Source organism: Oenanthe melanoleuca, chromosome 8 (genome assembly GCF_029582105.1).
Source record: "Oenanthe melanoleuca isolate GR-GAL-2019-014 chromosome 8, OMel1.0, whole genome shotgun sequence".
In the NCBI taxonomy this organism is placed as follows: domain Eukaryota; kingdom Metazoa; phylum Chordata; class Aves; order Passeriformes; family Muscicapidae; genus Oenanthe; species Oenanthe melanoleuca.
This window is the reverse complement of record NC_079342.1, coordinates 21612424-21625665: the sequence shown is the minus strand read 5'-3', so window position 1 is coordinate 21625665 and position 13242 is coordinate 21612424. Positions and strand designations below refer to the sequence as shown.

General features: G+C 40.0%; 1 protein-coding gene across 1 annotated transcript; it reads right to left on the bottom strand.

The window, feature by feature from the left end:
* Positions 1-4826: 4826 nt before the first annotated feature.
* BTF3L4 (basic transcription factor 3 like 4) lies at positions 4827-13228 on the bottom strand. Its single transcript, XM_056497548.1, has 6 exons — positions 13108-13228; positions 12029-12092; positions 11099-11212; positions 9398-9599; positions 8126-8185; positions 4827-7262 (listed from the first exon to the last, which is right to left on the bottom strand). The coding sequence occupies exons 2-6, from the start codon at positions 12080-12082 to the stop codon at positions 7216-7218; spliced, it is 477 nt and encodes a 158-aa protein (XP_056353523.1). The 5' UTR covers positions 12083-12092; positions 13108-13228; the 3' UTR covers positions 4827-7215.
* Positions 13229-13242: the final 14 nt, after the last annotated feature.

Sequence of the window (13242 nt, the reverse complement as noted above, 5' to 3'; positions counted from 1 at the left end):
TATATGAGTATTAAACTTGCAAATGTTTCTGCTTTAACAGGATTACTTAAATATGGTAGGAACAACTGTTAAAGCTTGTTTTTATTGTGCAGTAGACCAATGCATGTAATTCCTCCTGCAGCAATTTTTCACAGGGCTGCTTATGAGGGCAGGAGTAATTGAGGACAAGTATTTAATCACCTCTTTCTTATCTTGGCTTATCTAAGAAGATAAAAGGGCAACAATTGAACCAAGGCACATCTCATACAAATTTTAACATAGAATAATATCTCAGCAGAGAACCTAATAAAAAGAATTGCTCACCTTTATTCAATGCAAGTGAATTCTTGTTCTGAATAGTTACTACTTTCCTTTTTTCTTTTCTAACAAATACTGGCCATCCTGAATCACAATGAACACAAGGACCTGAGCAGTTTGAAAGCATCAGCACACTGTGTGGCAGACAAATTCAGTAGTCCAGTTTCTCAGACAATACCACAAAAGCTATAGAGAAAGGAAGATAACAGAACTGCAGTCACAAAGGCAAACACAATGGATGTACATTCCTGATGATGCTACTGTGAGCCATTAAGGAAATGGAGGTGTAAGACACCTAAACCCTTTATTACAGTTTGCTGCAAAGTCATGAAGTACTTGTGCAGATTAAAACCAGTAAGACTGTGTGCATTTTCCATGGAAGAGTTTCCATCAGTTAAGATGCTAATGATGTTTGTCTGCTTGCAGTGAAAGAGCAAGCACGCTTGTTCAAAGAACTCACGAGGTTCTCAGTGACCCAGACTGCACTATAAAAATCCTCTATAATTTACAAAACCATCAGGATAGAACATATATTCCCCTAGAAACAATATCTATATTATCCCTTCAAATTTGACTATAGCCTTTTAAAGAAAAAAGAGTGTCTGGAATATTTTTATGGAAAACCTATTTCAAGGTTCTCAGGAGAACTGAGCTGGAAAAATCACCATGTAATGGGATAAACGACTACAATTTCAAGGCTGCAAGTGGCCAACATGATTTCTCAGTGCACACTGCCAATGAAAGCAACTCAAAGGGCAGGAGATGAGTTAGAGGCAATAATATCCATGTGTTCAAAAGTTAATAATTTACAACAACACTGAAATCATGCTGCTGAAAGGCGATACAGTAAAGACTATAAAATAATACATCCCCTGTTTTTCAGAAGACTGACATCGCTTTTGTGTCAAAATGGAAGGAAGTCTCAGCAAATTGCCCAAATATCCAGCAGGAGATCATGAGAAAACCCAATGTCTTTCAGTCAAATTGTAGTAGCAGGCTGTAGGAAACTTAAGCCATATAGGGGAAGAAATCCTTATTCAAAGTAATAATTATTATAGGCTGTATTTGCATTCTTTCAGAAACATGCAAACATGCAAAATGTCACTAATTACAACTGTCAATCACAGAGTAGACCAGGTCTCCAGCAATTGAGCAAAGGTTTCAAAATGAATAGAGAAAGAATTTAGTTGCATTATTACTCCCTGGAGATTGAAACAATGCTGTAAGCAAGCTAGGGTTAGTTTCAATTCAACACCATGTGTCAGAAACCATTTGAAACCAGATCTTGTCAAAAAAGTGGAAATTCCATATTAAATATGTCAGTCAGTAACTTTAAAAGTGATTTTCAGTGAACAAGAACCTGCAGCATAAAACATCCAAACTTCAGCAGCTTGTCCCAGTAAATCAGTGTTCACCTAGAAGGAGACATGCAGAACAGGCTCACTGGGAAGGCTGTGCAGCTGCGGAGTGGCTGGGGCAGAGGGCAGTGAGGGTACACAGGGCCCACATGGGACAGCTTATCTGCCCATAGTGCAGGCAGAGTGAACTGGACAGAACTCCTATTTCACAACAAAAAATTTAGAAACAAACTGCAAGTTAGAGATTCTGACGACCTCATCACCCAAGGCTTCAATATAGCCAATCCTTCCCTCTTCCCAAACTCAGTGTGACCCTGGCAGCAGCAGCACAAACTGCCCTACAGTGTCTTGCCAAACCCCAGCAGCAGCAGGATTAAAAGACCAGTTCAGTCCAGCCTGTGAGGCTGATCTGTTCCTGGCCATCCCCACCCAGCCTGCCTGCACACACTTCCCTGTTAGGGGGTTAGCCTTTATCTCCCAGAAATTTCAAGCTCATTGGCAGGTAGTGAGGTAAAGGTGGCAAGATGGGCTCCTGTAGCTTCGGAGCAAGCCGGTCCAGCTGACCTCAGGCATCAGCTTGGGAAAGCAAAGGAAGGGGAAGCCTTGCTCTGTTGGCAGCAGAAAAGCCAGACATCAGTGAAAGCTTCTCAGGGAACTTCACTCTTGGTGTGCAAAGGACTGGCATCCTGCTGACATGTGCTGAGATTTTACATCTTCACTTACCTATGTCAGGCAATAATTTGCATTGCTTGGAAATTTTCAGCTTCGCAGACGGCCTCAAAATGAGATCTGCTGTTCTCACAATGTTGTTTGCACCACACTTCCCAATGTCTGCAGAGAGCTGGTCTCATAGCACTGGCTCTTCTTTATCAGCTAAGTTGCATTAGACAGAATCTAAAAATACATTGAATACTTTCTAATATTACTTTTTGACATAAGCAGTTACTATAGCTGCAACAAGGATGTTGCAAAAAAGCGCATGAGGTTGCATAACTCCTTTTCTTCGGCTGGGATATGTGCTCTGAAAGATCAAAAGGCCTTGGAAAAGGGGCTTTTTGTTTCAGTGTTTGCCTTAGCATTCACACTTTAACAAAAATATCGAAAACAACTCAAATAAGCAGTTAATTTCCTTTTACTTCAAAGAGGCAACTAATTTATCTTAGCTACAAAAATCTACATGCAGTGCAAAATTCAAGGAGATGCTGAATAATATGTGAGAGTTTGACAGATAACAGTTAAAAAAAAAGCAGCACCTGAGCAAGCTGGGGGTCTATTGGTTAGTGAGGGAGCTTAACAGCAGAGAGAACCCACCAAATACTGTGTTTATCACACAGAAGTAGCTTTTTATACCAATTGCACCAAATTTCCTCTCAAGAAACATCCAGTTTGGTATTCATTAATTTACAAAGTACACAGAGGAGGCAGAGCAGTACCCCTGGAATAATGGCAAATCAAGGCCCTGGAAGATGTACAAGTCTGGTTTTTCTAGTCCAGTAGCAGTAGCGGATGTGAAATGAAAGCCCCAATAACCCTGCTCTAGATACCAACCCAAGCTTCCACCCAAACATACCAAGATAACTAATTTTAGAATGAGTGTCCTTGCTTGCTCCCCAAATCCTTGATTGATACTGCAGCCCTCATATTTCTGAATAAATCCATTAAGTTCTTCAGTATCTGCAAACTGGTCTTTAAAAGGGAGGGATTTTAAGAGAAAATAATTTAGTGGGAAAGCAGTTAAGAGTAAATAACCATTCCCTGCACTTGTGCTGTCAATTCTATGAAGCTGCTATGGCTGCTGTTGTGATGTGCTTCTCTTCTGCACCACTTCATTTGCTCAAGTACAAAACAGGGATCATTTAATTAGTGAAATCTGGATCCCCAGAATAAAGACTACCCACTTGTTTGTTGAACAAACCAGTATAGCCTATGAATAATAAAAACAGACTGATCTTAAGTGCTAGTGGAAGAATTTACTCACTCACCTACCTTTACCTAAAGTATAGTTTGCTCAGCCCTCTATAAATTCCCACTGTCCAGAGCTGCATGGGTTCTGATTCCAAGGAACCTCAGGAGGATCCTTCCTGGACCTTCTTTAGTACAGGCATGAATTCATCTCTTTATATACAGTACAGCTTTACTGTGCTTTTATGGCTTCCTCAGTTCCTTCCTGCTAGCAGAAGTACACTGGTCAATCAATCTACTGCTCACTAATTAAATCAGCTGTAAGATCCCCAGTGCTCATTTTGTACACACCAAATCCAAATCCATAACATTATTTGTGAAGATCGTTGCAGAAGGGAGTTCATAGCAACTCCTAGTTCCCATGGAACGTTGACAAATATGAGCGAGTTATCAACATATTTCCACAGCAATTCTAAATTCATCCTTATCATTCCTGGGCACTCTTCAAATACTGCTACATAACAAAAGCAAAAAATAAAAAATCCAAGGTCTGTATTGTGCATTAAATGTCCTTTTTATATTAACTCCTTCCATCCTACAAACACTTCCAGTTGTAAATTTACTTTGCTCTCCAGCTCTGCATGGGAAATTCATGCACCCAGCCCCAAGTCTCCATCACCACTGCCTGCTCTGAAACCTCAGCTACCATCACACACAAACATCTCTTTTTCATAGAGAAAACTATGAAACAAGTGCAGGTCTTTACAGACTTCTCTCTTGCCTCAGAGAAGCCAGCCAGACTCAGGTTTCCCAGCCATAAACTAGGGAACTACACAAATGCACCAGCAGCCAGGGCAGGAAGGTAAGTATTTGTCTCACACATTTGCCAATTCCTTGATTTCCACTGACTGAGCTTTGACTCCCTCACATACAATCCAGATGTTTAAATTTCCTTTCTGCTCCATCTTCCTACTTTCCAATCACTGCTAAGTTATTTAACATGTCAATAGCATTACCAGTATCTTTAATGTCAGCAGAGTTAAGCAGGGAGCAAGCACAAGGGCTTCAGAAGTATGGTGGTTATCATGCTTCAAGCCAAGCAAAGAACTTAAGTGTTCACCTTTATGAGGGGAGTTTTTATTTACCAACACTCCCAAGACTATTCTTAGTAATCTTGCATTTCCATCAGCATGTACAATCACTGTTTTTGTTATACCACGAATAAATACAAAAGAAAGAGCTTTTCCCACAACAGCCTCAATGGGCTACTTTTAATTAAAATCAGTTTAATGATTGATAAGCTCTAGTATTTCCAGCAGCAAATCATAAGTGGTTGACTGTTTCCAGAGACAGTGAAAAAACTGAAGATAATGTAACTACATAAGCTAGCATAGTTAGTTGGTTTACTGGTTGTCAACACAGGAAAAACTTGAGGGTTTAACATGTAAATTCAAGAGCAAAAACTAAATCAGTATTTCATAGGAATCAGAAAGTTCAGCTATATAAACTTACAGAATCATTGTTTCCAAGGCTTACTTTTAGTTTCTCACAGAATTACTTTTGACAAACTTCCTACATTAGAATGAACAAGCAGGAATTTTCAGTATCTGATTAGTATTAAGGAAGGGGATGTCCCATATATCAACTCCATACAGTTGCTGCTTGGAAAGGTTCTTCACTTGTGCCTCTTAAGCAAACAGAGGAACACTGCAAATACCTGTGGCTTTGTGTCCTTCCCTTGCTCCCTGGGCTCACAGAGGCAGCAGAAAGCAATTCCATGTGCCTGAGCACACATTTGTGGAGACATCTCCTCCTTATAAACAGAACAGATCATCTGCAGCAGATCAGTCACACAACAAACAAAAGTTTCATTCAACACCAGTGAGAAATCAGGAGTGAGTATCGGGAGTGCGAAATCCTAGAGCTCTAACGGGACCCTCCCTAGCCCTGCATGCCTTCCTTGGTCACTGTAACCAAGAATGCAGTGCTGTCTCAAACAGCTGCTGCATCCACCTGCTTTCCTCAGCCAGTGCTGGTGGGAGGAGCAGACAACACACAGGAGGGAGCATTTCCTCTTTTGTACTGTTATTTTATTTTGTAGTAAGATCCACGTAGTATATAAAATATAACAGGAAAAACTGAACAAAGCCTAGAAAATAAACTGAGGAGTTCAGCTGATGAACCACTACAGCTCTACTTCCGTGGGTTCATGAAGTCTTAGAACTCATGGACTGTTTGCTTGTACTATTACAGTTCTCTAGCATATGAGCCTACACCAAAAGCTGATATGTTCCAATCAAGCCATAGTTAAATGACAGATGTAGAGGAAAAAAAAAAAAGTGGCTTTTGTAAGCCACAGCTGCCCTTGACAGAGGTTACAATGATGTCTAACTATACTGTAATGTACATTACATCAATAACCTTGAAAGAGCCTCTGAGAAAATGGCTTCACATTAAGCATTTTAAAGAAAGGTCATAAATACTGCACTGTACCAACAGTACCTCCCAATGTCCTCCTTATGCCTGAGGAGCTTTTGTGTTTTGTAAGAAGCTACTACATAGATGACACCAAACCTAGAGGTAGGTTATAGGCCAAGGTAAATTACAGGCAAAAAAAAAAAAAAAAAAAAAAAAGAAAAAAAAAGAAAGAAAAAAAATCCCTTTAGAGCTAGTCACTGCACAGACTGCCCAGCAGGAAGCAAGGCAAAGTGTCAACAACTTTTTCCTCCTACCCTAAACATTGCTCACACAGTGCATTTAATTCCTAGCGCCCTAAGAATGAGAGTGGATCATCAGCTGCTAGTAAATGCAGTCATGCCAAGAGAACAGCTTGAAGTTATTCAAGCAAAAACCTGTTACTGTGCAAAACTGGTGCACTGGACTGTTACCAACCAGACCTCCAAGCTTAGGAAGTGACTTGACAGTAGAGAACCAAAGTGTTTTTCTTTTGACTGGGAAATACTTTAACTATCAGGAGAACATACTGCTAAGCTTACACGGACAAAGGAGCCAAATATCACCTTGTATCAAAACTTTAGACACCAAAAAAGAACTGAAAAAGGTTTAAAAAAGCACACTTTGATGAGATCAAGTTACTGTACCAAACAAGCCGATAAAACAGCTCATCTCCCCTAAAACCTGGGATCAACACAAGGTTGGTAACAAATATGTGTACACTCAGAAACACACCTGCAAGTACAATAGTTACAGCATGTTAACCCCAAGTTTTAATGGTGTAATGCCTTCAGGTCACAAAATCTGGACAAAACGTTAATCTTAACTCCCTCTGTGCACTATTTGGTGATAATCAAAGTAACAATGCTGAAAATTCATTTTATTTCTACTTCCAAAGGAAAAGGGTAAATGGTTAAATACGTGTTCTCCAATTTGTTCTCCACTATACGTACACCCACACACATACACACACCCCTCAAACTGCACTGACATTTCTTTTTGACCAAAAGAGTAGATCCTGGGAGTAAGTGCAAAATGCAAAATCAACTGACAGAAAATGCTGAACAAACAGCATCATAAAAATACAAAATATTTATATTACTGAACTATTAACAGATGATGTTCTCTGTTTCTTTAAAACTTTGGAACCACATAGCTGATTTCTTAAATCTAGTCCATGCCAGCTTCCAGAACTATTAATGTTTTAGTTAGCTTCATTCTTTGATGCTTCATCAAAATTTTCTACGAGATCTGAAAAAGATGGAGATATTTAATACAGTAATGCCCAGTAAGATTACCTTTGTAAGTTTAATTAAAATGCATATGATTACATGAAAGGTTCAGTAGTACTTAATTACACTCAGGGAAACCATTTCTTTATGGGCAGATTTCCAAGGGCTTTAGAAAATATTGTTTGTTTAAACATACACAAAGAACTAGAAATGCAGAAACACTCCAACAGTGAAAATTCTAAGATTAAGTGATTAAGAGCTGATTTTCAAAGGTGCTCAACTAGCTGCAGTTGAGTTTTGAGCATCAGCATTCTTTAAAGAATGCCCGGCATTTTAGAGAATTGAATTTTATGCAAGGTCACAAAGAAATAAACCAGTGCCAAGGCACAAAGAATTAAATCTCTGGTCCACATGTATGTTTTAGCTAACACACCATCCCAAAGAATACAAAGGAACGTGGTTATTGATAGAATAGTTATTCACCAGCAAATAATGAACTTATGATATTTACTTTCAGACACTGACATAAGCCTTTTTTCTTCTTCTACAGAAATAAAAATTCCCACTCCAAACCTTGATATAAAAACAACCTGATAACCATGCCAATTATCATTGTGCAGTCCTAAATCCTGCTTGGATATTTAGATACCTGCTTGACCTCACTGAAACTATTTTAACCTAGTTTTACTCAATAATTGACGTAGTTGCACAAGGTAATCCCTTGTTCAAAAGCTGGAATTCCAAGTTGTGTTCTAATGCTGTCCTATACAAGAAGCCTCCTTTAGCAAGTGAGGAGTATAATCACATCAAAAGCTACATATTTAAATGAATGAATCAAAATATTTATACATAAAGTGGACATCAAAATGTGTATTTGCCTACCTGGGACATCATCATCTTCTTCATCAATATCTTCAGATTTTGGTGCTTTACTATCCAACACTATAAAAAGAAATTTGGTGCTGAGTTTTCATGACACAGAAATAAGGACACTCACACAACAAAATAAAAACCGTACATGTGGAAAAAAGCAAGCATTTCCCCAGTCCCCAATAGTGACACACAAATGACCAGGTACTGAAAATTAAGAGCATGACCAAAAGGTTTCCTTGGGGACATTCTAACAGCAAAGCACTAGCAGAGCCATTTTCAGATGTTATGAGGTATTCATACAGAGTCTGCAAAAGATCAAATGATACAGAAAACCCCCAGCAAGACTCAGTCTTCTAAGTGAAGTCATGTGTTTCAATGCAACAATAATATGGCACCCACCAGTGACCAACATACATGACTCAACTATGCTTATGATGATCCACTTCTAAATTTTAGAAGGTGTTTAACACATTACTAAAGAAAAACCCTTTACTTTCACTTAAACTCTGAACATGAATGTTAGAGAAATGAAAACTAACTTAAAAGAAATAACTATTTGTTGAAAGCATTAGAGTGATGTATATTCCATTCCAAACACAGACAACTGCAACACATCCAATTACAGTCATCTTAATGGCCATAACAGTCTAAACTGGAACTGCAACTAATCTTCATTTTTTTAACTGTAAAATTCCAGTAATAGTTATACCACATACACACCCATGCTCCGAAGGTTTTAAAATTAATAGAAAATAGTGAACCACATGCATAACTGATTTGGCTTTTTTAGTTTTCCATTAAAACTTTGATTTTTAACTAGTTTGGTTTTTTTTTTTAAGTCTTGGTTGAATTCCAAAGCAAATTGTACAGCAGAAAAACATATTTCTTCTTCTGTAACTGCAAACAGAAATATGTTTTGTATGAACAAAGAAAATAGAATAAATTCCCTGACAAGTAGAACTAGTTGAGTTCTTCCAAGTAAAAACAAGAACTTGCTTTCTCCTAAGCATTCTACCATACACAACTGTACACCTGCTATCACAGCATGCCTGACTTAGCTATTTCTTTTAAATCAGGGCCTGCCTGTGTAATCTTGAATCAACAAAAGATAAAAAGAAAGTTCTTCCCCCACCCTCTACTTCCACAACAGTGGCAAATAAATAAAAGCACACACACATACTGTGACTTTTTAAGTCACATGCTGTAGTTAAATTTGGGTTAAAACTTTTAGTACTTCATATGTCCTTTAAGTCAGCTATGAAAGACTCCAAAAAGACCTACCTTGTCTTGGGAATTGTTCAGCTAACTTCCTGAGACTTGTTAAGCTGTCAGCACCAAGCTGGCTTAAGATGCCCGGAAGCATTTCTGTGATCGGTTTAGCCTCTGCATGACCAGTAATTGCAAAAGTGTTGGCAGAGAGGGAAGCTTGAACCTTGGGGTTGTTGAAGTGAATAACTGTTCCATCGTCTTTTATCATGTTCACCTGTTTAAATATATTAATAACATTTACCAAACTATTATGCAACAAACAATTCTGTCTGACCATAGGAAGTGAGTTCCACCCATCCAACACAACAGTGGTATTAAATTTACATGAAAAAGCTATTAAGCAATGTTTTGAAGTTACAGGAAGAAAAGACAGATTCAGTACCAAAGATGAGATCTAAAATATAAAACCATTTAAGTTCTCAATCCTCACATGGCAGAGTTCCAAATATGTTTTGAACAGGAAATCCAGGTGTGTTGCTTTCCTGCAAAACTAAGCAATGTCCTGTCCTTTGCCCATGGGGAAATGGTAAAGGCTTCAAGCACAGTCATCCTGTCACTTAAAAGCCTCTTTCAAAATGACACAAATGTGTTACTCATACTTGACTCAACATTACTCTTCTGTCTGCACAAAGCTTACCACGGTCAACTTGCGTTCACTTGAATAAATCATTCCACAATTATGTCTCGTGCTATCAAGGTAGAAACATTTTGCATCATCTTCCTACACGCTGAGATATTTAAAATCCCTAATAACTGTGTCTGAATAAAGATCCTGTGCTCTGTGCAGAAAAAAACCCAGAACATACACTAAGAAGAACCATGGGGTTTTTTTTAGTTCATATAGCTCTGCATATTTGTGTTAAGCTTAAGAAAACAGAAACTGAATTGTTTCTGTAACAGGGGTCTGAAAACTTACAGGCAAACTACACCAAATCTGCATTTGCCTTTGGAAGGGAAGAATGCCCTTAGTGGCTTCTGCATGCACCTTGCAATCCTGCTTCAATTCATTCATCACTTGAATATTGCACTTCTTTAAGCAGTAGTACAAGTACTACAGCCACACTGAGTTCATAATGGAGAAACCTTCTCCTCTCATGTATGAGGGTCACTCTCTACACTGTTACGGAAAACATGTTTTATTAATACATGTTAATTAGAAGTATTCAAGGAGCATCTGAAACCTTCATTCCCACTTGTATTAAGCTGCTTCTGTAGAGTCTCTGCACTGTTTTAAAAAACATCTCCTGTAACTACTGCAAATAATTCCAGCAATTTTGTGTAGTAAAAGGTCCTAATTTTGACAATACAGACTCAAGTTCTTACTCAATGCGTTTCTAAACTTTCCTTCATATTCTGCACCACACTTGCACTAGATGTGCCTGTACAGTCCATGTACATTTATTGCTTTTCTCTTCAGAGCAGGTAATCAAGTTCACAAAAGTCAAGAATGAAGAGAAGTTTTGTTCTGCAGTGAACTCAAGACACACACAGAGCACCTCCACGACACACAGCCTGGCCAGCAGAACCTTCAACTCTCCTTCTCATGCACATGCCAATGAGAGAACAATACATAAACAACTTTACCTCTCAATAACTAGATCTCTATGGTATTGCTTGGAAGATAAAACAGTTGTCAAAATCAAAAGCAAACACCTCCACCAAAACAACAGTGAATTTAATTTCAAACCAGAAACACTTATTTTTTCAACATACCTCTTCAATGCCAGCAATGTTATTTACTGCCAGTTTTTTGAGGGAACTTTGAAGTTTTTTGTCATCAGCTGTAGCTGTTCTGTGCACCACCTTCTTCTTTCTGCGAGCTGTTCCCTGGGAAGAATCGAGAAACAGTCAGCTCTGCTCAAAGTCTCTCAACCCTAACTGCAAAAGTCAGGCCACAGTCTGAGCAACATCTCATAACTTGAAAGTTATGAGACATTTTTGTAGACAAAAAACACATCTCAACTTATTTCCCTTTACCTACAGTTTTGGCCATCATTCACAATTTTAAGTTTTTTTCTTAAGCATAAAAGAAAAGAAATACCAAACAGCACCATATTTTCCCTTCCACTAACCCAGACAACAAAAATACTACTTAATATTAAGCAACACATAAAAAGTGTCCCCAGGATATTTTTTCCAAAACAAAGCACAAATACAGTGCTTTCAATGGTCCCCCTTGGGCAACCTAGTCATTAACACTTTCAGAGTGTTCCACAGACAGCAATTTTGGAATTCCTGGTTTGCAAACTTCTGTATAATCATCCCTATGACACCGAAGAAATATACCTTTTTATTGGTGATATTAACTAGTTCAGAGAAAAGTGTACAGCCATTACCTGAAGCAGGCACAAAGAAGAAAATCCCCAACAGGGAAACCAGAAAGGCAGAACTGGAACACCCAACAGGTGAGCCTAGCTGGAGCTTTCACAGGTCACAACAAGTTATTGAATTAAAACAGTCCTTGCACGCTGGAAACTGCTCATCCAGCAGTTGTGAATTGAAAGAAACTTGCATTTCAGGTAGCTGCACTATAGGCCAGATCGCACAAAACCTGTATTGGTCAAGCCTGAGAATAATTATTTTCTTCCCTTTCTATAAACTTCAGCCTATGTTTTCAAAAGCATCTCTGGTGGTTTTTCTTACCTTTCCTCCTATTCGGACCTGTGCTTGAAGCTTGGCCAGTTTTTCTTGGTTCATAGTGCTACGTCTAAAGAGCAAGAACAAGTTCAATTTAACCATCACAACAGTAACAAAAAAAGGTCACAGCCCATTTTCAGAGCACTTTTAGAATTGCAGTGGATTTTTCAAACTTGTAGAATATGACTCAAAACAATGTGCCAAACACATAAACAGAGCTTTAAAGTCACACCACCTAAGCAACCCATAGTGCCAGTTTATTGCTGGAAGTATTTAACTGAATTACTGACTCCAACCAGACCCAAACCAGCACATACACGACAATTGGGTTTGGGAAAACACCCTTATCTTTACGAGGGCTCAGGGACAGATTCATCATTAAATTACCTGGAATAGTACTCATATAATGAATCTATGATACTCGTGACTAATAAGCGAGATCCAACCTCTGTGAAGTTCGTGTATGGGCATATTTGCTACAAGAACTTCTGGTAGCACTTCATCCAATGCTGGGATGACTTTTTCAAGTAAGTGACTGGGAAGTTAGTCCAGTGCCTCTCCCACGGGTCAGGTGAAACCTTTAAAAGCTGAAAGTCCTAAAAATCGTCAATGGGTGAAAAAACGCCTCAAGCTTTTCAGCAAAAGGAATGCGTTTCGCTGCCCTGCCCCAGCGAATAATCAGTGAACGATGGGGAAGTCTCTGCATGTGCTTTATGCCGGGAAGGACCGGGAGAAGCGCGGCAACGAGGCACGGATCGGCGAACGGAGGGATCCCGAAGGGCGGCGGAAGAACTGGCTCGGGGTGGCTCGCTGGGCAGCCCCAGAGCACGGGGAGCGGGAGGGGAACACGGCTCAGCCCTCAAGAGCCCGTGAACCGCGGCCCCACGGCAGAGCCGCGGCCCCGCGAACAGGGCAGCCCCCGCACAAGGGGGTCGCTCGCTCGGCCTCTCCTCGGGGAACGGCCCAGCACGGCCCAAAGGGATAGGACCGAGCTGCCGCGGCGCCCCGTCTGCCTTCGGTCGGCGGGGACGGGGCGATACCAGGACACGGACACACCGGGACACGAGAACAGCGGGCCCCCTCACCTGAGTGCGGCGGAGCCCCCGCTACCAACACGCGGCGAGAACAAGATGGCGGCCGAGGAAGGAAAGAGAGGCGCACAGAGAAAGGAAGCGCCGCGCCACGTGACGGCGCCAGCCCGCCCGCGGATTGGCGGGCCC

What these genes read in the sequence shown, in the direction of transcription:
- BTF3L4 (XM_056497548.1), bottom strand. Translation starts at nt 12,082, where the DNA reads ATGAACCAAGAAAAACTGGCCAAGCTTCAAGCACAGGTCCGAATAGGA. An exon ending in AGGTCCGAATAGGAGGAAAG is followed by an intron (nt 11,213 to 12,028) that starts GTAAGAAAAACC and finishes GATTCTTCCCAG; the next exon opens with GGAACAGCTCGCAGAAAGAA. An exon ending in AGAAGATGATGATGTCCCAG is followed by an intron (nt 7,263 to 8,125) that starts GTAGGCAAATAC and finishes CATCTTTTTCAG; the next exon opens with ATCTCGTAGAAAATTTTGAT.